Here is a 23,402-nt window from a genome sequence, read left to right on the forward strand (position 1 = left end):
ATGCAAGAAAACAACCAAGCTCAGAAAGCACCAAGGACCCCATAGCCCTCTTCCTCCACTCCGCAAACCCCACTTCCTTCTAGCACTGATGCTGTTCCCTGGTTGGGTCATGAAACGTCTGTAAGAAAACCACCAAGCTCAGAGAGCACGTCAACCCTGAGCAACAAACATTCTCCTCTATTAGCTCAGAATTCTTGACTGTGCACTTTAGAGTTGGCTCTTGAGAGTTGTTTTCTGCGAAGAGTGCAGTGCCTGGATCCCCTCATAGGGATTCACGGAAGAGATGGTTTACTCCTGACCTGGGAATTGGCTTTCTCAGAAGCCCACCAGGCATTAATCCCCGAGCAAGTTCATGTCAGTTCATTTGGCTTGGAACGGGGCGGCCGCCATCTTGAATTTCTTGGCCCTTCTCCCAGCTTTGGAAATTCTTCGCTTGGGCCATTTTCAAGCTACGGGAGTTTGACTTTCATGTAATGGCAGAGAAGGTTCAACCTGTCAGAAGTAGGAGAAGCGTCTGGATTTGGTTGAAGCTTTGGGGTTGCTGCTGATCTTTGGAATTTCTCCTAATCCCTGGTTGATCCGTCTCCTCTTTTGAAAGGCCTCCTGAGCAATGAAGCTCATCCCATTCTTTGGAGTCATGCATTCCATCAAGTCATGACGACTGGCGTAAGGAATGTCTGCTTTCCTCGGTTGCAGATTTACGGTAAACCACCTTAGTAGGACATGTCCAAAGCTGGTCGTACCAAGAAGCAGGGAAAAAACCCAACTCTCTCGACATTTGTAATTTTGCAAAGCTCTTTCATTTAATCCCAGGTCTTCCCTAAGATTGAAATACCTTAAATGCTTTCAGTGTGTGTGTGTGTTTTTGTGCATGTGTGTGTTTGTGTGAGTTGTGAAAAAATGCCCTTTTCTCCCTTGTTCTGTAACTGGTTATTTATTTTTTTTTCCTTTTCTTTTTTTCGGCTTCGAGAGATAAAACTGTCGGTGTGAGCCGTGTTATTTCTAAAAATGGCCATGCTGTGGTTTTGTTGGATTTCTTTTTCCAAATTTGGAAAGGAAGAAGAAGAAGACCAAAATCCCTTGACCGGTTCAGCTGTGATTTTGGACGTTCGGCCTGAGAATGATGATGTGATCAGAAACGATTTTGTGAAGGTGGTGGAACTGTGTAAAAAAAAAAATGTTTAAGTTATGAAGATAACAGAGTCCAAGAGTTTGGAAACTTTCCAGGAGTTAACCCAGTTTGCAGAATTTCCTAATACAGCTTGGCCATCACTAGTGATGGTTCTTTATGAAACATCTGGAGATCTTGGAAGTGTTTTCTGCTTCCAGAATTAGAGAGTACGCTCTCCCAAATTTTATTTCTCCAAATTGGATCCTCTCCAGATGTTTGGGCTCCAGTCCTCTCTAACCCCCTAGAAATTCATTTCCCCCCCTTCTAGAGGTAATCTTCAAATAGCACATCCATGAAGCCTAAAATATGAGCATCTTCCTGCTTCTGAGGTCCATTAGCTTCAAGGACCTTTGCTGTCTTGAAGGGGTGATAATTGTACCCAGGGTGGATAAAAATCAATGATTTTTTTAAAAAAATCAAAAAAATCAGATTTTTAAAAATTTAAATCGGATTTTTTTGATTTAAATCGGATTTTTTTGATTTTTATCGAATTTATTTCAATAAAAAACTTTTGGGGTAAAAATCTATCGTAAGATAGTTTTCTATTTAAGATACATAAATAATTTAGTCTATTCAGCATGAAATGGAGCTTAGTTATGTAGCATGAGGCTGTATATTCTGCAACGCTGGGACTATCCGTGAGTCAACAGTGGGTCAAAGGAGTAGCAGAGATGACAGTTGCACTTTAAAAATTATGATTTAAATCGAGTTGATTTAAATCAAGCCTTTTTACTAGTGATTTAAATCATGATTTAAATTGTGATTTAAATTAACTCGATTTAAATCAAATCCACCCTGATTGTACCTACCATTTTATAACGGCCACTAGTCTGGGTCACTTCAGCCACCTGATATCCAAATCAGTGGTGAAATTCAAATTATTTTACTACCGGTTCTGCGGGCGTGGTATGGCTTGGTGGGCATGGTGTGGCTTGGTGGGTGTGGTTTGGTGGGCGTGGCAGCGGAAGGATACTGAAAAATTTCCATTCCCACCCCACTCTGGGACCAGCCATAGGTGGCATTTGCCGGTTCTCCGAACTACTCAAAATTTCTGCTACCGGTTCTCCGAACTACTCAAAATTTCCGCTACCGGTTCTCCAGAACCTGTCAGAACCTGGTCTAAACCCACATTTCCGATTTCCCAGGTTATAAATAAATGTGTTCTCTGCCTCTTCTTATTTTTTTAATTGGTGGCATCTCTGGATTTCCTTTCGTCAAAGCTGTTCATGAGAGAATCCCTTATTTTTTATTTATTTATTTATTTATTTTTTAATTTGATTTATATGCCGCCCTTCTCCGGAGACTCAGGGCGGCTTACAATGTGCTCAGCAATAGCCTTCATCCTTTTGTATATTTATACAAAGTCAGCTTATTGCCCCCACAAACTGGGTCCTCAATTTACCTACCTTAGAAAGGATGAAAGGCTGAGTCAACCTTGAGCCTGGGGAGATTCGAACCTGCAGTAATTGCAGGCAGCTGGTCTTAATAACAGGGTGCTTTAGACCACTGTACTACCAAGGCTCCTTATGGCAGGCTCCTTATGGCAGGAATCCCCAATCCTTGGGTTTTAATTCTGTTGCTTTGATAGTATATTGAACTATCTCAGGGGCTGCCACCAAGAAGAGGGGGTCAACCTATTCTCCAAGGCACCTGAAGGCAGGAGAAGAAGCAATGGATGGAAACTAATCAAGGAGAGATGCAATCTCAACCTAAGGAGAAATTTCCTGACAGAACAATTAATCAGTGAAATGACTTGCCTCCAGAAGTTGGGGTGCTCCAACACTGGAGGTTTTTTTGAAGAGGTTGGTCAACCATTTTTCTGAAATGGTAGAGGGCTTCCTGCCCCAGCAGGAGGTTGGACTAGAAGACCTCGAAGGTTCCTACTAATTATGTTATTCTGTATTTTGTATAAACTGGAGATTCGTCTCCAGGAATGGATTGATGATAAAGTAAATTTAACATTTAGCAAAGGGAAAGATGGCTTTTGACAACTTGGTGAAAGTCCTTCTCATGTCATGTGGTGGTATCGTCTTTTGGAGGTAGGCGTGAACCTACAGTAGTAGCCAAAATTGTGGAAACCTTTTGGGAAAAGTGTATTTTTGAGGGTTGATGGCTAATAACACCACTTTTTTTTTTTTGGAGTTTCAAGATAATCCTATTCCACTGCTGGAATAGCCTGGGAATAGCCCAGACCTTCACCCAATTGAAAATCTATGGAGCCAACTAAAGAAACTTGTTAGTCAGAAGCAACCCAGCGATAAAACCCAGTTAATAGATGCCATCATTCCATCTTGGTTTCACATTAGAACAGCTGCAGAACTCAAAGACTTGGTTCACTCCATGGGAAGACGTTGTAAGGCCATAATTCATGCTAAAGGTTTCCCAACTAAGGATTAACTGACGTGATCATTTTTGTATATCTCGTTTTTTCTATGTGTTTCACTTGTCTTCTTTATACTGTAACTGCTATTCTAATAGCAAATCCTTCATAAAAGTTATTGCATTACATTCCTGATTAAATTATCTTTCCATTAATATATAAGTTTATGGCATTACTAAAAAAAAAAGTGGTGTTATTAGCTAGTTATACACTTTTTCCAAAAGGTTTCCACAATTTTGGCCACTACTGTAGGTAGTTGGAGCGGGGAATGGAGGAAGCTTATTATGAAGAACAGAAATGACAGAACTGCAGAACTGAGAATTTCCGATTTCGTATGAGCGCCAGTAAATGAATTGCAGATGGTCATTGGCGAGGCTACCATCCATCTGATGCCGTGGTGAGAATATTGTGGTTCTCGCCCTGTTTTTGTCTGAAGTAATGGGGACCAGCAGATCATTGGGTTCTTGGCTGCAGGTTGCTTTATGAGCTGTGGCGGAATTGTTGATGGAAAGCTACAACTTCAGTAAACTGAGATGCCAAAGTTATGCAGGCACGGTTGCAGCACAAAGTTTTTGGAGTTTTTGATAGTCTAGGAACCCTTCAGATTGTCCTAATCCACAGTGGAGATTATGGATCGGTTGATAAACCAACTGATTGATGTGGCTGATTGTCATGCCCCTGTGGAGCCAGAGTCTGCGGAGAAGGAGGAGGAGTGGACTTGTTGGCTTCAGAGGAACCCGGGGAGAAGTACGACGAGGCAGCCGAAGGCCCCTCAGGCTTGGGACAGCTTGCCAGCAGGGAGGAACAGGGACAGGACGACGGAGAGAAGGGGGAAGAGAGGGCAGGAGCGAGAGAGCTCAGGTGATGAGCAAGGACCACCCCCTCCTGATCCCCAAGCATGGAGAGTGGAGAGAAGGCAGGAACAGCACAGACCGACCCCACGACTCAGGAGGAGAGCGCCCTACCCCTTTTCACAAGGCACACCTGGGGACTGAGACTGAAGGAGACACTGTGGGGAGGGGCGTTTGTCGGGAACAAGCGCCAAATTCGACGAGTTTTGTGTGCCGTTGCTGACATCTGGAGTTTGTTGGCCTTCTTTGCCTTTGTTCTTTGCTTCATGGGCTCATTGCCTTGTTCTTTTGCCTCGCTGGACTTCTTGCCTTGAAGCCGTTGTGCTAACACTACTTTTGTTGGAGGTGTGTGTGTGAGCACTTCGTTCCGGGACTTGCCATCAACGTGGAAGCGTTTGGGAGAAAGTTGGAGTAATAAAAGGGAAGTTTGAACTATCAGCTGGCTGTGTTGCCTCCGTGCCTTGTCCTGGGTCATCACACTGATGTAGGTCCATTCATTGGGGGAAATTCAAGATTTTCTCATGCTTTGATCTTCCAAGGGTGCTGGGCATTCCCAGGCTGCGCACCTCATTTTTACGGTTCTACATTGGCTGTGGTTTGTGGTTTCAGGTCACTGAAATGCATCGGAGTGAGATCTTCATTCTTGGTCCACCTTTATTGGCCGAGTCCTGTTAACGACTGACCACTTAGAGCAGGGGTCTCCAACCTTGGCAACTTTACGACTTGTGGACTTCAACTCCCAGAATTCCTCAGCCAGCGCGCTGGCTGAGGAATTCTGGGAGTTGAAGTCCACAAATCGTAAAATTGCCAAGGTTGGAGACCCCTGACTCAGTGAGCATAAATTTTTGCAAAACTGCTTCAGAAAAGGAAACCCCTCCTAAATGCATGTAGAAATTTGAGGGAAAAACAAAGAGAATACGGTCCTCGACACTGAAAAATGTGGACTTATGACCATTTTTCACACTTATGACCATTGCAGCATCCCTCATGGTCCTGTGATCAAAATTCGGGATGCTTGGCAACTGGTTCGTATTTATGACGGTCGCCCTATCCTGGGGTCACAGGATCCCCCTTTTGCGACCTTCTGACAAGCGGCGAGGAAGCCCGATTCATTTAACAACCGGATTCATTTAATAGCCTTGCTACTAACTGAACAGCTGCGATGGTTCTCTTAACGACTGCGGCAAATGGGAGCAAAACTCACTTAACCAATGTCTCAGCAACATAAATTTGGGGTTCAATGGTGGTCATAAGTAAGATTCCTGCATCATAACAGAGGGTCATAGTAAAGGGTCAACGTATTTAATACTACACATTATAAAAGCAGCGAGAATGGTATGCGCCCAACAATGGAAAACTGAAAATATACCTTTAGAAAGGGAGATAATAAAGAAACTATTGGTTTGTGCTGAAATGGATAGATTGACGATAGAATTAACAAATAAAGGAGAGACAGAATATCATGATGTATGGAATAGATTTTACCAATGGTTGAAACTGAGAAGGAGCCTTGGTGGTACAGTGGTTTAATGCACCCTGTTATTAACACAGCTGCCTGCAATTTCTGCAGGTTCGAATCTCACCAGGCTCAAGGTTGACTCAGCCTTCCATCCTTTCTAAGGTAGGTTAAATGAGGACCCAGTTTGTGGGGGCAATAAGCTGACTTTGTATAAATATACAAAAGGATGAAGGCTATTGCTTAAGGCATTGTAAGCCGCCCTGAGTCTCCGGAGAAGGGCGGCATATAAATCAAATTTAAAAAAAAAGAAAAAGAAAAAAGAAGTGGGAGATGGAACAGGAAATAATCAGGATTTGTAGACCTGAAATGTGATGTAATATATTTACATATATTTATATTTAATATAGGGGATGCAGTGGCTCAGTGGCTAAGATGCTGAGCTTGTAAATCGAAAGGTCGGCAGTTCTGCAGTTCGAATCCCTAGTGCCGCATAATGGGGTGAGCTCCCGTGACTTGTCCCAGCTTCTGCCAACCTAGCCGTTCGAAAGCACGTTAAAAAAAAATTGCAAGTAGAAAAATAGGGACCACCTTTGGTGGGAAGGGAACAGCGTTCCGTGCACCTTTGGCATTGAGTCATGCCGGCCACATGACCACGGAGACGTCTTCGGACAGCGCTGGCTCTTCGGCTTTGAAACAGAGATGAACACCGCCCCCTAGAGTTGGGAACGACTAACAGTTATATGCGACGGGAACCTTTACCTTTACCTTTATATGTAAATATAAATGAGTATATTGGTCAGAATAATTGTATATAATTAGTAATGTATGATGAGTATATATGATATTTGTTTTATAATTGAGTGCGTATGGCGGTGATAACGCCAGTATGGTTGAACTTTGTCCAATTTTTTATCATGAAATGAATAATACTAATAAAAAAAACATAAGATTCCTGCAACGGAGGCCTTTTTTTTTTTTTAAGCAGAGATTGATTGAATGCAAAGTCGGCTGGGTTTTTTTTTCTATTTTTCCTCCCATTACGTTTCTCTTTTCTCCAACAGTTGGGTTAAAAATTTTTTTAAAAAACCACAGCTTTGCTGCAGGGAGCAACGCTTTTGCAATTGGTGACCTCCTGGGGGAAGTCTGGAGGGACGGTAAAACCCGAGGGAACTCTCTCTCCCTCTCCCTCTCTCCTCTTGCACTCAGCGCATCGATAAATCATGAGTCTGCTCCTGGGCTTGATAGGGCAATCTGATCCTGGGAAGGCGGCTTTTGATAAGAGGAAATCCAGAGGGGGAGGCGGTGTCTGCGGTGGGGGGGGGGAACCCGAAGGCCGTGTCCCAAGAGAAGGAAAAGGAAAAGCTTAATTTTAAAAAGAGGCAGGGAGTTGGGAAGCTTTTCACTGGGAGTAGACACAACCTTGTGGCTGCTTTGCAAAAGGAATTCGCCAATTCAGAACAGAACAGAGTAGCAGAGGTTTTTTTTTTTTTTAATTTGATTTATATGCTGCCCTTCTCCGGAGACTCCGGGCGGCTTACAATGCGTTAAGCAATAGCCTTCATACTTTTGTATATTTATACAAAGTCATCTTATTGCCCCCACAAACTGGGTCCTTATTTTACCTACCTTAGAAAGGATGGAAGGCTGAGTCAACCTTGAGCCTTGGCGAGATTCGAACTTGCAGTAATTGCAGGCAGCTGAATGTTAATAACAGGCTATTAGTCTGGTGCGCCACCAGGCTCTATCAGTTGTTGGAAGAGTTGGAAGGAAGGGACCTTGGAGGTCTTCTAGTCCAGCCCCCTGCTGAAGCCGGAGACCCTATAAATCAGGGATGGCAAATCTGTTTGGCACCGACTGGCCAAACCGGAACGCGGCCGAAGAGATTTTAGAAAAAAATGCTTTTAAAAGTAAAAAAAAAAAAAAGCCTCTGACGATTGCGCGGCTCAGCTGGCCATGTGGTGGGGGGAGGGATTTTTGCTACTGGTTCTCTGAACCACCCACCGCCATCACTACCGGATCGGGCGATCCGGTCCAAACCAGGAGCATTTCACCTCTGAGGTCATCTAGTCCAACCCCCCACTGAAGCAGGAGACCCTACACCATTTCTGACCAATGGCAGTCCAATCTCTTCTTGAAAGTCTCAAGTGATGAAGCTCCCACAACTTCGGAAGGCAAATTCTGATAATGGCCTGGAAAGCAGACTGAAAAACAGCCTGTTTTTGGCTGTTTTCAGGCCATTTTGGGGGCCATTTTCTAGGCTGTTTTCTGGGCAGTTTTGCAGCCGTTTTTTGGGCTGGTTTAGGCCTGAAAAAACGACCTAAAAACGACCTGAAAATGGCCCCAAAACGGCCTGTTTTTCAGCCATTTTCCAGGCTGTTTTCAGGCCGTTTTCCGGCGCTCTGGCACCCACGAACACCAGCTGGCCAGCACGCATGTGTGCCCGGAAACCAGAAGAGCAGCTGACGATGGCAGGCGTGCCCACAGAGAGGGCTCTGCGTGCCACCTCTGGCACGCGTGTCATAGGTTCGCCATCACGGCTATATACCATTTCAGATCAACAGTTGTCTCTTCTTAAAAATCGTCAGTGATGGGGCATCCACAACTTCTGGTGGCAAGCTGTTCCACTGGTTGATCGTCCTCACTGTTAGGAAGTTTCTCCTTAATTCCAGGTTGCTTCTCTCTTTGGTTAGTTTCCAACCATTGTTTCTTGTCCTGCCTTGTACTCTAGTACCCTAGTAACAAATCTTGACCCTGGTTCACATTGAGCGTGGTGCACAGGTGTCACTACCACCCTGAGCTCAAGGTGGACACCAGGGGAGGTAAATATTTCACTTACAAACATTCATTGCAAATCCTAAATGTGGGTTCCCCCCAGGGGTGAAATGCTCCCGGTTCGGACTGGATCGCCCGATCCGGTAGCGATGGCAGCGGGTGGTTCGGAGAACCGGTAGCAAAAATCCCTGCCCCCCCCAATGCCCAGCTGAGCCGCACAATCCTCAGAGGCTTTTTTTTTTTTACTTTTCAAAGCATTTTTTCTATAACCTTTTCTGATGAAAAAATGCTTTTAAAAGTAAAAAAAAAAAGCGCCTCTGATGATCGCGTGGCTCAGCTGGGATCGTCAGAGGCTTTTCAAAGCATTTTTTCCTGCAACCTCTTGGCCGAAGAGGTGGTAAAAAAAATGTTTTGAAAAGTCTCTGACGATCCCAGCTGAGTTGCCTGTTCGGCAGAGGCTTTTCAAAGCATTAGAAAAAATGCTTTGAAAAGTTTAAAAAAAAAAAAAGTTGGCCATCCCCACCGTCACATTACCCCCGCCCCACCAAGCCACGCCCACAGAACCAGTAGTAACAATTTTTACATTTCATTCCTGGTTCCCTCCCCCCCCCCCTCAAAAAAGCGACCGGACTCGTCCAGGAAGCTTCTTCATTTCATTTCAAAAGAGGCTTCTTGGATGAGAAGCGAAACGTTTTCAAAGAAAACACCTGGTTGATTTTTTTTTGGAGGGGGAAAAAAACAACAACCACATTTAGGACAACCATGACCTGGAGAATTGAGAGTCTCCATAACATTCATGGCGAGTCACTTTTTTTTCAGGGCACCTCAGATGGTCGCTAAATGAATGGGTTGCAAATCAAGGCCTGTCAGGGAACATCAAAGACCCAGAAAATCGAGAAGAAGAACCTGGAAATGAAGAATGAATTTGATCTGCGTGCCGTAAAGGACTTGCCTTTCAATTGAATTTCGCCTGTTTTGAAGCATCTGAGTAGATGGTCTCCCAGATCCAGGTCACTTCAGTAAGGAGAATAGCGACCCCCCCACCTCTTCTTGGTGGCAGCCCCTCAAATATTAGGACACTAATATTATGTCACCCCTGGTTCTTCTTTTTGCTAGAGTAGACATATCCATTTCCTGCAACCGTTCTTCATATGTTTTAGCCTCCAGCCCCCTAATCGTCTTTGTTGCTCTTCTCTGTGCTCTTCAGGTTTCCCGAGGTGTCCCTTCTGTTCGATATAGGTCCATGATGGCAAACCTATGGCACACGTGCCACAGGTAGCACACAGCACTCTCTCTATGGGCATGCGAGTTGTCGCCCCAGTTCAGCTCCGCTGCACATGTGCCTCCTGCCGGCCAAATGGTCATTGGGTCTCTGCTGTACATGCATCTGGGGGACGCCCATGCGTGGGGCGATGAGCATGCATGGGGGTGGGACATGTGGGGGGCAATGTGCACATGCACAGGAGCAAGACGCATGTGGGGGCTGCGTGCTCGGGGGCTGGGACACATCCGTGGGGACCGTACGCGCATTGCATTTTGGGGGTACAGGCAGTGGTGAAATGTAAAATTTGTTACTACCGGTTCTGTGGGTGTGGCTTGGTGTGGGGGGTAATATGACTGAGTGGGCGTGGCCAACTTTTTTTTTTTTTACTTTTAAAACCATTTTTTCTACAACCTCTTTGGCTAAAAAAAAATGCTTTTAAAAGCCTCTGACGATCCCAGCTGACTTGCCTGATTGGCAGAAGCTTTTTTTTTAAAAAAAAGCCTCTGATGATCCCAGCTGAGCTGCACAATCATCAGAGGCTTTTTTTTTAACTTTTAAAAGCACTTTTTCGGCCAAAGAGGTTGTAGAAAAAATGCTTTTAAAAATTAAAAAAAAAAAGCCTCTGATGATTGCGCGGATCAGCTGGGTAATGAGGGGGGGCAGGGATTTTGGCTACCGGTTCTCCGAACCACCCGCCTCCATCGCTATCGGATCGGGCGATCTGGTCCGAACCGGGAGCATTTCACCCCTGGGTACAAGCACATGTGCGCTTTGGGCACTCGGTCTGGAAAAGGTTAGCCATCACTGATATAGGTAATCCTTGCCTTGCAGCAATTCTGACCCGTCCTTCCATTTCACGACTGTCTCAGCCATCCCCAGGATTATGTGATCAAAATTCAAGCACTTTCCAACTGGGATGTGTTTGTGTGTATGATTGTTGCGGTATTCCAGGGTCATGTGATCCCTCTTTGTGACCTTCCCCGCTGGTTTCTGACCAACACAAGTCAACCGGAGTGGGGGGGGGGGGCGGGAGGCGGGACGAGACAATGACAACCAGGATTCACTTAACGGCCTCATGATTCGCTTCACAAGACCGGCCGTAAAGGTCGTAATGTTACCGAAAATTAATTGCTTCTATGAAACATGATTTTATCCTATGTGATTTATTCCTATCGTAACTTTATTCCGATCTCATTTTAAATGGCATTTTATTCCAATTTCATTTTTAAATGTCATTTTACTCACAGTTCCATTTCAAATTGTTTTCATCGGGTTTTAGTAATAATTTCGGGTTTTGGAACTCTGCACTTTGATATGGCCCAGTGGCTAATCAATAAAATAATAATAATAGAAGAGAAGAGAGTATAAGAATATAATATATAGGAATAGAAGAGAGGAGAAGAGAGTATAAGAAAAGAAGAGAGTATAAGAAGAGAAATAGAGCAGAAAAAAAAGAGAAAATAGAATAGGATAGAATTGAATCGAATCGAATAGAAATTAGAATTAGAATTAATTAGAATTAAAATAAGGAATAGAATAAGAATAGGAATAGAACTGGAAGGGATCTTGCAGGTCTTTTAGTCTAGCTCCCTGCTCAAGTAGGAGACCCTATACCTGTGATGGCGAACCTGTGGTACGTGGAGCACACGTGGGCACACAAGCGTTGCCCTAGCTCAGCTCCAGCGTGCATGCATGCGCCGACAAGCTGATTTTTGAGCCTTCCGGGCCCACTGGGAGTCGGGAAACGGGCTGTTTCTGGCCTCCAGAGGGCCTCCGTGGGGGTGGGGAAGGCCATTTTCGCCCTCCCCAGGCTCCAAGAAAGCCTCTGGGGCCTGGGGAGAGCGAAAAACGGGCCTTCCTGTCCCACCGGAAGTCGGGAAACAGGCTGTTTCCGGCCTCTGGAGAGCCTTCAGGGGGCTGGGGAAGGCCGTTTTCGCCCTCCCCAGGCTCCAAGAAAGCTTCTGGGGCCTGGGGAGATTGAAAAACAGGCCTACCGTGCCTACCATGCCATCGCCAGAAGCAGGGGGAGTGTGGAGAGGGGGTGTCACACGCGCATGCGCGGGGGTACGGAACACACACATGTGCAACCTCCCCCGCTGCCCCCGCTTTTGGCACGCGACAACAAAAAAGTTAGCCATCACTGACCTATACCATTTCAGACAAATGCCTGTCCAGTAAATTTAACATTAACAGCCGCCTTGTTCAGCAATGGAACCTCTGGTCACAATTGTGATTGTAAATCAAGGACTACCTGTATTTCTGCTGGCCAGTTTTTTTCCCTCTCTCTTTCTCTCTCTCTCTTTTTTTTTCCTTTCCCAGGGAAGCCAAGTTTTTTTTTTCTTTCCGAGTGAGACAAGGAGGTGGGGGGGACGGGGGACGGAAGCGATGAGAACAAGTCCTTGATGTCTCGGTGCCTGAAAATATTCCTTTTTTCGCCTGCCAGCTTGCTGGCGTTTGGCACTTCGTCTAACGTGTAACGGCAGGACACAGTGTTGTGTTTTATTTTTAGCCCGTTCTGCATTAGTAATTAACTTGTCCTTTCGCCCTGTTCTGTCTCACAGCGGTGGCGAGAGAAGGAAGCTTGAGGCTGTTCTGTTCCTAAATCTGACGTGTTGCTAAAATTTCTTCCACCTGAAATGTTGGCTGGAGGGAAATAAATAAACGTTCAATTTGCTTTCTGTGATGGATGGCTTTGCTTCTCACAAACCCAGGGATCCCTCAATTCTTTTCGGATTTGCAAAGAGAGGTTCGCAAATGGAAACCTGGTTCTGCCACGAACCAAGTTAATTGGATTAAAATCAGAAGAAGAAACTGGAAAAAGCCAGCAGTGTGAACACCAAAGATGGCTTAAACTACCCTGCTTCCCCAAAAATAAGACCCAACCGAAAATAAGCCCTAGCATGATTTTTCGGAATGCTCGTAATATAAACCCTACCCTCAAAATAAGCCCAAGTTAAGATTGTCAGCCAGATGGATGCATTTAGTACCGTATTTCCCCCAAAATAAGACCCAACTAGTAAATAAGTTCTAGCATGATTTTTCAGGATGCTCGTAATATAAGCCCTACCCCCAAAATAAGCCCCAGTTAAGATTGTCAGCCATATGGGTGCATTTAGCATCATATTTCCCCCAAAATAAGACCTAACCAGAAAATAAGCCCTAATGTGTCTTTTGGAGCAAAAATTAATACAAGACCGGGTCTTATTTTAGGGGAAACACGGTATGTATTGGCGTTCTTTTTGCTAAAATCTGGAATGAATTCTCTTTTTTCCTTGATTTTATTCAGTCTGGGCTTAGAGTAGCTTTGTCTTTCGAGGTAAACTTTAGCGAGTTCATGGACTTAACAACTGCTAGGAAAAATCTGGGAAACCACTTCCTTGAATCTCCTTTTCTATTTTTTCTATTTTTCTTCCACTTATTTGCTTTTCTTTCTTTTGCTCTTTTCTTCCTTGGTTTATATTAGTTTGTATTGATTTTGGATCGTCTGTTCTAAATGGTGTGTAAAGGTGGTTTATCTCGATGTGTCTGTTGATGGCTGAGCCACATTTTTTTTTTTTAAACCAGCTCCTTTAGATGTGTAAATTATTTATTATCTACCTATTTATCTATTAGAAATGGTGTGGCACTCCTTTTGCTGCTTTTCAGATCTGCCCTTAAGTAGTTCCCCCAAAAAACGCTTGGAAATAACGCTGGCCGTACGAGAGTGTTCGGCGGATAGTAGTTCAGTGTGAAGAACAAAATGAAAAGGAAATCCAATTGTTGATGGCGCAAAAATTGGGCCTCCCTCCAGCCATTGTAGAGAAGTGGAATTTCCATTTCCCTTCTCTCTGTTTGCACAGTGGCGGTTGGAAAAACTCCAAGTTGACAACAAGAAAAGGCTACAGCGATGGCCCATTTCATGCCATTCTCTTACGTTTGCTTACTATTTTTGAAGTCTTTGAACAATGCTTTTTGTGGCTTCAAAACCCTTGGAGGCCACCACCTCAACTTCAGGTTCTGGGAACACACATCCTGGGAATCTTCTGGAGCTCCAGAAGAGCCAATTTTGAGTTCTCTTCTCTGTTTTTTTTGTTTTGTTAGTTGCGAAGTCGTGTCCGACCCATCGCGACCCCATGGACAACATTCCTCCAGGCCTTCCTGTCCTCTACCATCCTCTGGAGTCCATTGAAGCTCACGCCGACTGCTTCAGTGACTCCATCCAGCCACCTTATTCTCTGCCATCCCCTTCTTTTCTTTTCCCCTCAGTCGTTCCCAGCATCAGGCTCTTCTCCAGGGAGTCCTTCCTTCTTCTCCAGTAAGTCCTTCCTATTAAGTGCCCAAAGTATTTGAGTTTCCTCTTCAGGATCTGGCCTTCTAAAGAGAAGTCAGGGTTGATCTCCTCTAGGATTGACCGGTTTGATCGCCTTGCAGTCCAAGGGACTCGCAGGAGTCTTCTCCAGCACCAGAGTTCAAAAGGCCTCAATTCTTTGGCGCTCAGCCTTCCTTATGGTCCAACTTTCACAGCCAGACATTGCAACTGGGAAAACCATCGCCTTGACTATACACACTTTTGTTGGCAGGGTGATGTGTCTGTCCTGACCTAGGCTTCCTGAGACAGTAAAAAGCACACAATTAGTCCCAAAAACCCTCTTTTTATTTCAACGGCTGTGAATTCTGTTCATTCACAGCTTGTTCATTCTCATTCTGTTCATTCACAGATGAGTCACAAATAGTTGTAAAGAGTCCGACAGAAGTCCTCTGGGATAAGGCTGATAAGCACCCACATTTATCTTCCTTGACATGCTGCCAAAGACCTAATTGCCAATTAGCTTTGCAAGGCCACACGGAGCACAGAGTCAAAACAAAGCTTCAGAATTTAAACCGACCAGAACGAACAACGTTGCTTCCTGCAAAGGCCCACGTGCCTTTGCTCCTCCTTTATGTCTTATGGGAGGGGCCAATCATCTCCAAGCCTTACTCCTGAGTCGTCCCTTTTGCCTTAACTGTTCTTGCCTTTTGACAGCTTTGCACATACGCGCACTGGGAACAGGCTCCCCCTGTTCGTCTGCCTTGCTGACGTTACACTTTGGAGGCTCCGGAGGCAGCACATAACTCCCAGATGTCCCTGGCTTCCTCTCTGCCTCCAATGCAGAGCCCTTGTCTGAGCCTTCCCCAGACTCCAGGACTGGCTCATGTTCCTCTCCAGCCTCCTCACTGTCCGACTCTGCTGCTAGCTCCGCAGGCTGCCGGCGAAGCACAACAATGCCCCAGTTTTTTTTACTCACAAGCAAATAGTTGACTTCACGGTCTGTTTCTCCAAGATGTAGATGTTGGCTTGTTCAAGGCAGGAAAGTCCAGACTTTGATGAGCTAGAAGACCCCTAGGTCACTTTCGGGAGACTTTTGGTGGTCCCAAAGATATTTTTCAAAAGGTAGACTGGATTTCGTTTGTTTTGTTTGAAAAGCACTTATGGGACAACTATGACCTGGATGATTAAGAATCTCCATAGAGATGGAGACATTTGGTAGTTTACTAAATTTATCATCTTTAAGGGAGAATTTCTTGAGAAGCCAATATTGAGTTGAGTTCACCCAAAGCACCCTGGTTGAGTTGCAACTTTGAAAGTTCTCAGATCTTGTCCCAGTGCAAAATATATTTGAGGACAACATCAAATAAAGGTTTGGTGAGGGTTGAGGATCCACGTTTGTCCTTCAAGATAGGATGTGAGATTCTTGGAGTGTCCCTGGTGGGCTGGGAAAGTGGAAATTTCACTTGTGGAATTCTTTAAGCATGAAGGTAATCGCCAAGAGCAGACCTTCCATCTCTTATCACAATATTCTTTTTCAGGGTAAACTCCATTAAGCAATTAAGGGATGTGGTGGCTCAGTGGCTGCTCAGCTTGTCGATCTGGCAGTTCAGTGGTTCGAATCCCTAGTGCTGCTGCGTAGCGGGGTGAGCTCCCATGACTTGTCTCAGCTTCTGCCAACCTAGCAGTTCGAAAGCAGGTAAAAAATGCAAGTAGAGAAATAGGGACCACCTTTGGTGGGAAGGGAACAGCGTTCCGTGCGCCTTTAGCATTGAGTCATGCCGGCCACACGACCACGGAGACGTCTTCAGACAGCGCTGTCTCTTCGGCTTTGAAACGGAGATGAGCACCGCCTCCTAGAGTCGGGAACAAGTAGCACATATGTGCGAGGGGAACCTTTACCTTTACATTAAACAAAGTGCAGGAAAACACAATGCTGGAAGTTAGGAAGCGAAAGATGAAAGTGAAAAAGAAAAAAATGGAATCGGATTAGCTCCCTGGAGACGTTTATAATGGTGGGAAGATGGAAGGAAAGAGAAGAAGAAAGAGGTGGTTAGAAACAGGGATGGATCTGATGATGGGGTTGATGACTCTCTCGTTTGAAGACATGAATGAGGAGGCCTTCTGAGCAGGGTGGTTTTCTTGCAAACGTTTCATTACCCAACTAGGTAATGCCATCAGTGCTAGAAGGGAGTGGGGTTTGGGAGAAGGTGCTCTCTGAACTTGGTCGTTTTCTTGTAGATGTTTCATGACCCAACTAGGTAATATAATGAGTAGAAGGGAGAGGGGTTTGTGGAATGGAGGAGAAGAGGAGGAGGAGGATGATGACGACAACAACTGTAGGGTCCTTGGTGCTCTCCCCCTCCTCCTCCTCTTCACAAACCCCATTCCCTTGTAGCACTGATGATGTTAGCTAGTTTGGTAATGAAACATCTGCAAGAAAACTTCCAAGCTCAGAGAGCACCAAGAATCCCACAGTTCTCCTCCTCCTCCTCCCCCAAAATCCACTCCCTTCTAACACTGATGATGTTACCTAGTTTGACAATCAGATGTCTGCAAGAAAACCATCAAACTCAGGGAGCTCCAAGGACCCCTCGTTTCAAACCCTGAGCAACAAATATTCTCCTTTATTGAAGACATGAACGAGTTAACAAGCCACCCTATAATCCATAAATCATTGAACCCAAACAAATGTTATTTCTTTTTTTAAAAAAAAACCAAACAAACCCCACACTGATGACTTTTATCTGCTTTTGTTACCTTGCAAGTGTCCGAAACTGAAACTTAAATAGTTATGTTTGCTTTCCTCAAACTTTGCAAAGCTTCTGCGCCAGCCAAGCGGAAAAACTGCCTGCCCACAAGCCAGCAAGCTATATATATTAAAAAGAGTCAGTTCTGCCCAAATCCCTTTTCTCTGCTAAACGGGTGCTCCACACTGCAAAAAAAATAAAAAAAAATAAAAAGAAATACAAATCAAATCAAAATAAAAACGAAAGGACGTCAGTCCGATTCAAGTATAAAAAATTGGCGACGCAGGATTTATCGGAACACAAAAGAACTTCCCTGCAATGAAAAAAAAAAAGGGGCTCAAAGCTTCGCCCACAGTTGCCTTGAACGGCTGCCAGAGTTTCCATAGCTACGGAGAATAATTGCTGGCAGCCAGAAACATTAAGGGAGGCAAAGAGAAGAGGTGAATTGATCCTCTTTTGGGTGGTTCCCCCCCCCCTTTCCCTTTTTGCTTTGATGCAATATTTTTTTTTTTTTTTTGGAACATTGGGTAGCCTGGGAAAAAAACCTGGGTAGTTCCTTAGGATTTGTAAACGGTTTGGTTTTCCTGGCACCTGGCAAAGTCTGTGTTGGGATTGTTGAGTTGGGTATGAATCAGGGGTGAAATGCTCCCGGTTCGGACCGGATCACGCGATCCGGTAGCGATGACGGCGGGTGGAGAACCAGTAGCAAAAATCCCTGTGCCCCCCCACATGCCCAGCTGAGCCGCGATCATCAGGCTTTTTTAAAAAATATTTTTAAAAGCATTTTTTCTACAACCTCTTCGGCCGAAAAAATGCTTTTAAAAGTAAAAAAAAAAAAGCCTCTGATGATCGCGCGACTCAGCTGGGATCGTCAGAGGCTTTTAAGAGCATTTTTTTTACAACCTCTTCTGCCGAGGAGGTTATAGAAAAAATGTTTTTAAAAGGAAGAAAAGCCTCTGACGATCAGGCAACTCAGCTGGGATCGTCAGAGGCTTTTAAAAGAAAGAAAAACCTCTGACGATCAGACAACTCAGCTCAGCTCAGCTCGGCCGAAGACGTTGTAGAAAAAATGCTTTTAAAAAGCTCTGACGATCCCAGCTGAGCTGCCTGATCGTCAGAGGCTTCTAAAAGCATTTTTTTCTGCAACCTCTTCGGCTGACGAGGTTGTAGAAAAAATGGTTTTAAAAGTAAAAAAAAAAAAAAAAGTTGGCCATGCCCACCCAGTCACGTTACACCTCCCGCCCACCAAGCCATGGCCACAGAACCGGTAGTAACAAATTTTACATTTCACTGGTATGAAAGCACAAATTAAGGCCCAGATGGTCTTAGGACCTGGACTTAGGACCAGAGGTGATATCAGCCGGTTTGGGTAGCGGAAATTGTGGGTGAGTTTTTGAGGCCGGGCGCATACATGGATGGCAGGTGCGTGGACGAAACGGATGCGCACACGGGGTTTAGTTTTTTAGCTTAGTTTTATTTGATTTGTATACCGCCCTACTCCTGAAGGACTCAGGGCGGTGAACAGCCACAGGATAAAAAACATAAATACAGAATTTAAAACTGAATAAAATCTTGGCCGAAGACAGATTTAAAACACCCCAATAAATTAAAAACGAATTAAAATTTACATTTTAAAAAGGGAAAAAAAGGGAAACAGTTAGGCCAGGCCAGCCTGATCGGATAAAAAGGTCTTGAGAGCGCGGCGGAAAGTACGTAGATCCGGCATCCTCCGTAGGAGGAGCTCATTCCAGATAGGGGTGAACCGGTAGTAACATAATCTGAAACCCACCGCTGCTTAGGACCACAGTTGAGCCCCAGATTTACGTTGCTAAGCAAGACATTAGTCACTTTGCTCCGTTTTACGACCTTCCTTGCCACAGTTCGTTAAGGGAATCGCTGCAGATAAGTTAGCGACACAGTCATTAAGGGACACGGTCTGGCTTCTTCCCCTCTGACTTTGCCAGTCAGAAGGTCGCAAAAGAGGACTCGGGTGAACCCCGGGATGCTGTGACCGTCATAAATATGAGTCTGTGGCCAAACCTCTGAATTTTGATCACGTGACTGTGGGGAGGCTGCAAGCGGACGTGAGTGTGGAAAATGGTCGTAAGACACTTTTTTTCACTGCCGTTGTGACTTTGAATAAGTTTAGGACTGCCAATGTGTGAGCCAATGTGTTTTTTTAAAAATCCTAAACCAGAATTTGAAGATGGGAATTTTGGCCTTCCTGTTTTCAGGTTGCCACGGTTCAGAAACACAAACTTAAACCATATTTGTAAATTAGATGCTTTCCCCAAACCCTCATACTTTTTAGAACGAATGAGCTGGAAGAGACCTTGGAGGTCTTCTAGTCCAGCCCCCAGCTCAAGCAGGATGGTGAACCTATGGCCATATTGGTAGGCAAGCGAGCTCAGTTTATTTTCAGGCCTTCTGGGCCCATCAGAAGTAGGGAAACAAACTGTTTACAGCCTCCGGAGGACCTGAGGGGGGGGGAAGGCCCGTTTTTTGCTCTCCCCAGGCTCCAGAGCCTTTCTAGGAGCCTGGGGAGGGCAAAAACGGCCTTCTGGTCAGCAAACGGGATGTTTCTGGCCTCTGGAGAGCCTCCGGGAGGGATGGGGAAGGCTGTTTTCGTCCTCCCCAGGCTCCTAGAAAGGCTCTGGAGCCTGGGGAGGGCGAAAAATGGGCCCACCATGCCATCGCATGCCAAGAGCAGGGGGAGTGCAGGGGGGTCGCACGCGTATGCACGAGGGAGTGGGGCGCATAGAATTATGGGTGTGGGCACGTGTGAGCACGGCACCCCCTCCGCACTCCCCCCGCTTTTGGCACGCGATGGCAAAAAGGTTAGCCATCACTGACCTATACCATTTCAGACAAGTGACTGTCTGGACTTTTCTTAAAAACCTCCAGTGATGGAGCGCCCACGATTTCTGGTGGCAAGCTGTTCCACTGGTTCATTGTCCTCCCTGTTAGGAAGTTTCTCCTTAATTCCAGGTTGCTTCTCTCCTTGATCAGTTTCCATCCATTGTTTCTTGTCCTGCCTTCTGGTGCTTTGGAGAATCATTTGACCCCCTTTTCTTTGTGGCAGCCTCTGAAATACTGCTATCATGTTACCCCTAATTTCTTTAGACTATCTAACCCCAAATCCTACAACCGTTTTTCATTCTGCATCATGGGCTGGATTTTGCCTTCCGTCATCCTCAGCCAGCTGCTGAACCCATCCAGGTTTAAAGGGGAGGGATGCATGTAGTCCCTTTGTAGCAGTTGCAAAGATCCGAACTCCGAGTCCGGCTCTAGGCCCTTGATGGTGGATTCCTCAGCTTGTTCCTGGGTGGGGTTTGCCGCTCCCTGTCCTATAAACAGTGGTTTGCTTATTGTGGTTTGTAGGACAAATATCGTCATATCGTCACCGCTACCGGCTCGGCCAAACCGGACCGAACCGGGAGGAACCCACCACTGGGATGGTTGTAAGCCAAGGACCGTTTGTAAAGGACTGGTGGGGTGGGGAGGGTTTGAAAAGACTATGGAGAAAGCTCTTGAAGCAGGCGTACGTTCAACTGGTGAGGCAATGTTTTTCCAATCCTTTCCCGGAGCGGAGGGGGAAGCTGAGATACCCAAGAATGAACCTGGGGAGAGTTTTGCAAAGAGTCCTTTTCGTTACGCAATCCCAGGAGTAAATTCTGAGGAAGCCGAATTCTGTTGGTGGTACGCTGCACTTCCTTTTTCTCTTCCCTTTTGGAAACCATGCAAGAAAAACAAAATTATTTCAATGCTGCAACAGATGAAGGAGAAAAAGAGAGAGAGAGAAAAAAACCAACCTACCAAGCTTGGTTTGGAGAAAACGGTTGGGTCAACTTTGCAATTGCCAATTTATGCAGGGTGTAACTAAGACTTGTTTCAGGATGGGAGTGGAGGGCTTATTGAAGCACCTGGAGTTTTGAGAGGAACACCTGGAGAACACCTGGGGGCTTTTAATAGAAATCCTGACAAAGCAAAGCGTACCTTCCTCTGTATAGGCAGTCCTTGAATTGTGACCACAGTTCAGCCTAATGTTTCTGTTGTTAAGTGAAGACATTTTTAAAGTGAGTTTTGTCCCATCCCAAAAGTGCTTTTTCAGGAGGAAATTGGACTTTTTTTGTTTTTCTTTTGAAGACGTTTCGCTTCTCATCCAAGAAGCTTCTTCAGCTCTTGACGTATCCGGAGGAATGGAAGGATTTATATTCCTTGCAGACAGCTGGTCATTTGCATCCTTTTAGAGCAGGGGTGTCAAACTCAAAGGCCCGGGGGCCGGATCCGGCCCACGGGGTGCTTAGATCTGGCTCGTGGGACCACCCTGGAAACAGCAAAGGACCGGCCCGTGATGCCTCTGCCAGTAAAAATGGAGCTCAGGAGGGCTGCAGGCCGTCCTCCCAAGCTCTGTTTTCACTGACAGAGGGTTGCAGGAGGCCGTCGCAGCCGAAAACGGAGCTCGGGAGCCTGTTTTCACTGGCAGAGGATTGCAGGAGGCCATTGCAGCCGAAAACGGAGCTCGGGAGCCTGTTTTCACTGGCAGAGCACTCGGTCTACCACAGGCGCCCCCGACATGAGTGAAGTCGAGCTGATCATGCCCACCCTGGCCACGCCCCCCCCGAGCCCTCCTCCGAGGTCAAACACAAACCTGATGTGGCCCTCAATGAAATCGAGTTTGACATCCCTGTTTTAGAGAGTCGTTGAAGCACTTGGAAGGTAATCTGTGTCCTGAAGGTCAGCTGAGTGATGCAAAGGGTTCCTGTAGTCTGCAATATTTTTTTCTATCTCTCTGGAAATCCATTCCTGCTAGTGCTAAACCTCCAAGTAGCCTCAACGACCCTCTAAAAGGATGCAAACGACCAGCTCTCTGCAAGGAGTGTAAATCCTTCCATTCCCCACCATCCAGTCAGAGCGGAAAAAGCTTCTTGGATGAGAAGTGAAACGTCTTCAAAGAAAAAACCTGGGCCTGGTGGCTCAGCAGACTGAAAGCATTGTGAATAACACCAGCTGTCTGCAATTACTGTAAGTTCGAACCTCACCAGGCTCAAGGTTGACTCAGCCTTCCATCCTTTCTAAGGTAGGTAAATTGAGGACCCAGTTTGTGGGGGCAATAAGATGACTTTGTATAAATATACAAAAGTATGAAGGCTATTGCTTAACGCATTGTAAGCCGCCCGGAGTCTCTGGGTGGCATATAAATCAAATTAAAAAAAAACAAAAAACAAAAAAACAAAGTCCAGTTGCCTCCTGAAAAAGCACCTTTGGGACAATCATGACCTGGAGGACTGAGAATCTCTACAGAGTTTTGTCCCGTTTTACGAACTTTCTTGCCACAGTTGTTAAGTGAATCACCCCAGTGCATAAGTTAGTAACCCAGTTGTTAAGTGAATCTGGCTTTCATCTTGATTTTGTTTGTGGGGAGGCCACAAAAGGGGAATCACGTGACGTCAGGACACTGCAACCGTCATAACTACGAGTCACGCCTGAATTTTGACCCCGTGATCCTGGGGCACGCTGCAAAGGTAATAAGTGTGAAGAATGATGGTAAGTCACTTTTTTTTCACTGCCGTTGCAACTTTGGTCACTAAATGAATTGTCAGTCGAGGACTATGCAAAATAATTTAAGGACCCGTGAAAAAGAGCAGGTGACGTAGGTTGTCCTCACTTTACAAAACACTTGTTTATTGACCGACCGAAGTGACAATGGCCCTAAAAAGAGTTGACTTAAAACCGGTATTCCCGCTTAACGATCATCGTTTGCAACCATCCCAGCTGGCTTGCAACAAACCGAGTTAAGGAGGGGAGGGAGAAGCCAGATTTGCTTTAACAGCCAGTGTAATTCACTTAACAACCTTGGCAAAAAAATAAAATAAAAAAATCAGGCCTAGCTTCCTTCCCAAGCCTGCCTAGCTTGAGCGATGGAAATTCTAATCCCCGTGACAGTCGTAAATCCAGGATTCCAGATTGTCCAGCCAGACGGTGGTTCTCGTTTTTTTTTTCTGGACTGAGAAAGTGGGGACGCCTTCATGGGAAGGAGGTACCCCCCCCAATTTAACTGTCTCAAATGCACCCCCTTTTTTTTTTCCCAACAGGACTCTAATCCACCCTGCCTTTGTTTCCCTTACAGGCACAACGGGAGATGGCTGGGGCGAGCATCGTGTGCCCGAACTCCGGGATCCCTTAGTGCGTCGCATCGCTGATTCTTAGGAGGGACCCCCCCAAAGAAGACTGCTGTCCCCCACTCGCCTTTGACAATGGCTGGATCTACGCAACCGGCAACCCAGACCTGGAGAGGGGCGGAGACCCACTACCCGTCCCACGCCATGTCCTACCCCGTGGCATTAAATCAGCCTCATGTGGTGAGTATCTTTTCTTAGCTCCCGGTCAAACTTTTCATCCAAGCATTGAGCATCGTTGCCATTGGCTGGCTGTGGGTGTGCCAGTGGGGCAAGAGTGGGTTTCTGGGC

General features: G+C 45.6%; 1 protein-coding gene across 20 annotated transcripts in view; it reads left to right on the top strand.

Moving 5' to 3' along the window:
- NCOR2 (nuclear receptor corepressor 2) overlaps positions 1 to 23,402 on the top strand; it is a 234,631-nt gene that overhangs the window by 29,385 nt on the left and 181,844 nt on the right. For all 20 annotated transcript variants that reach the window (XM_087880078.1, XM_087880077.1, XM_087880079.1 and 17 more), the window contains exon 2: positions 23,063 to 23,294. In XM_087880078.1, the coding sequence (XP_087736204.1) occupies positions 23,190 to 23,294 (105 nt within the window). In that variant the 5' untranslated portion in view covers positions 23,063 to 23,189. The remainder of the gene's footprint in view (positions 1 to 23,062; positions 23,295 to 23,402) is intronic.

Source organism: Pantherophis guttatus, chromosome 17, assembly GCF_059756535.1.
Source record: "Pantherophis guttatus breed Tessera chromosome 17, ASM5975653v1, whole genome shotgun sequence".
Lineage (NCBI taxonomy): Eukaryota > Metazoa > Chordata > Lepidosauria > Squamata > Colubridae > Pantherophis > Pantherophis guttatus.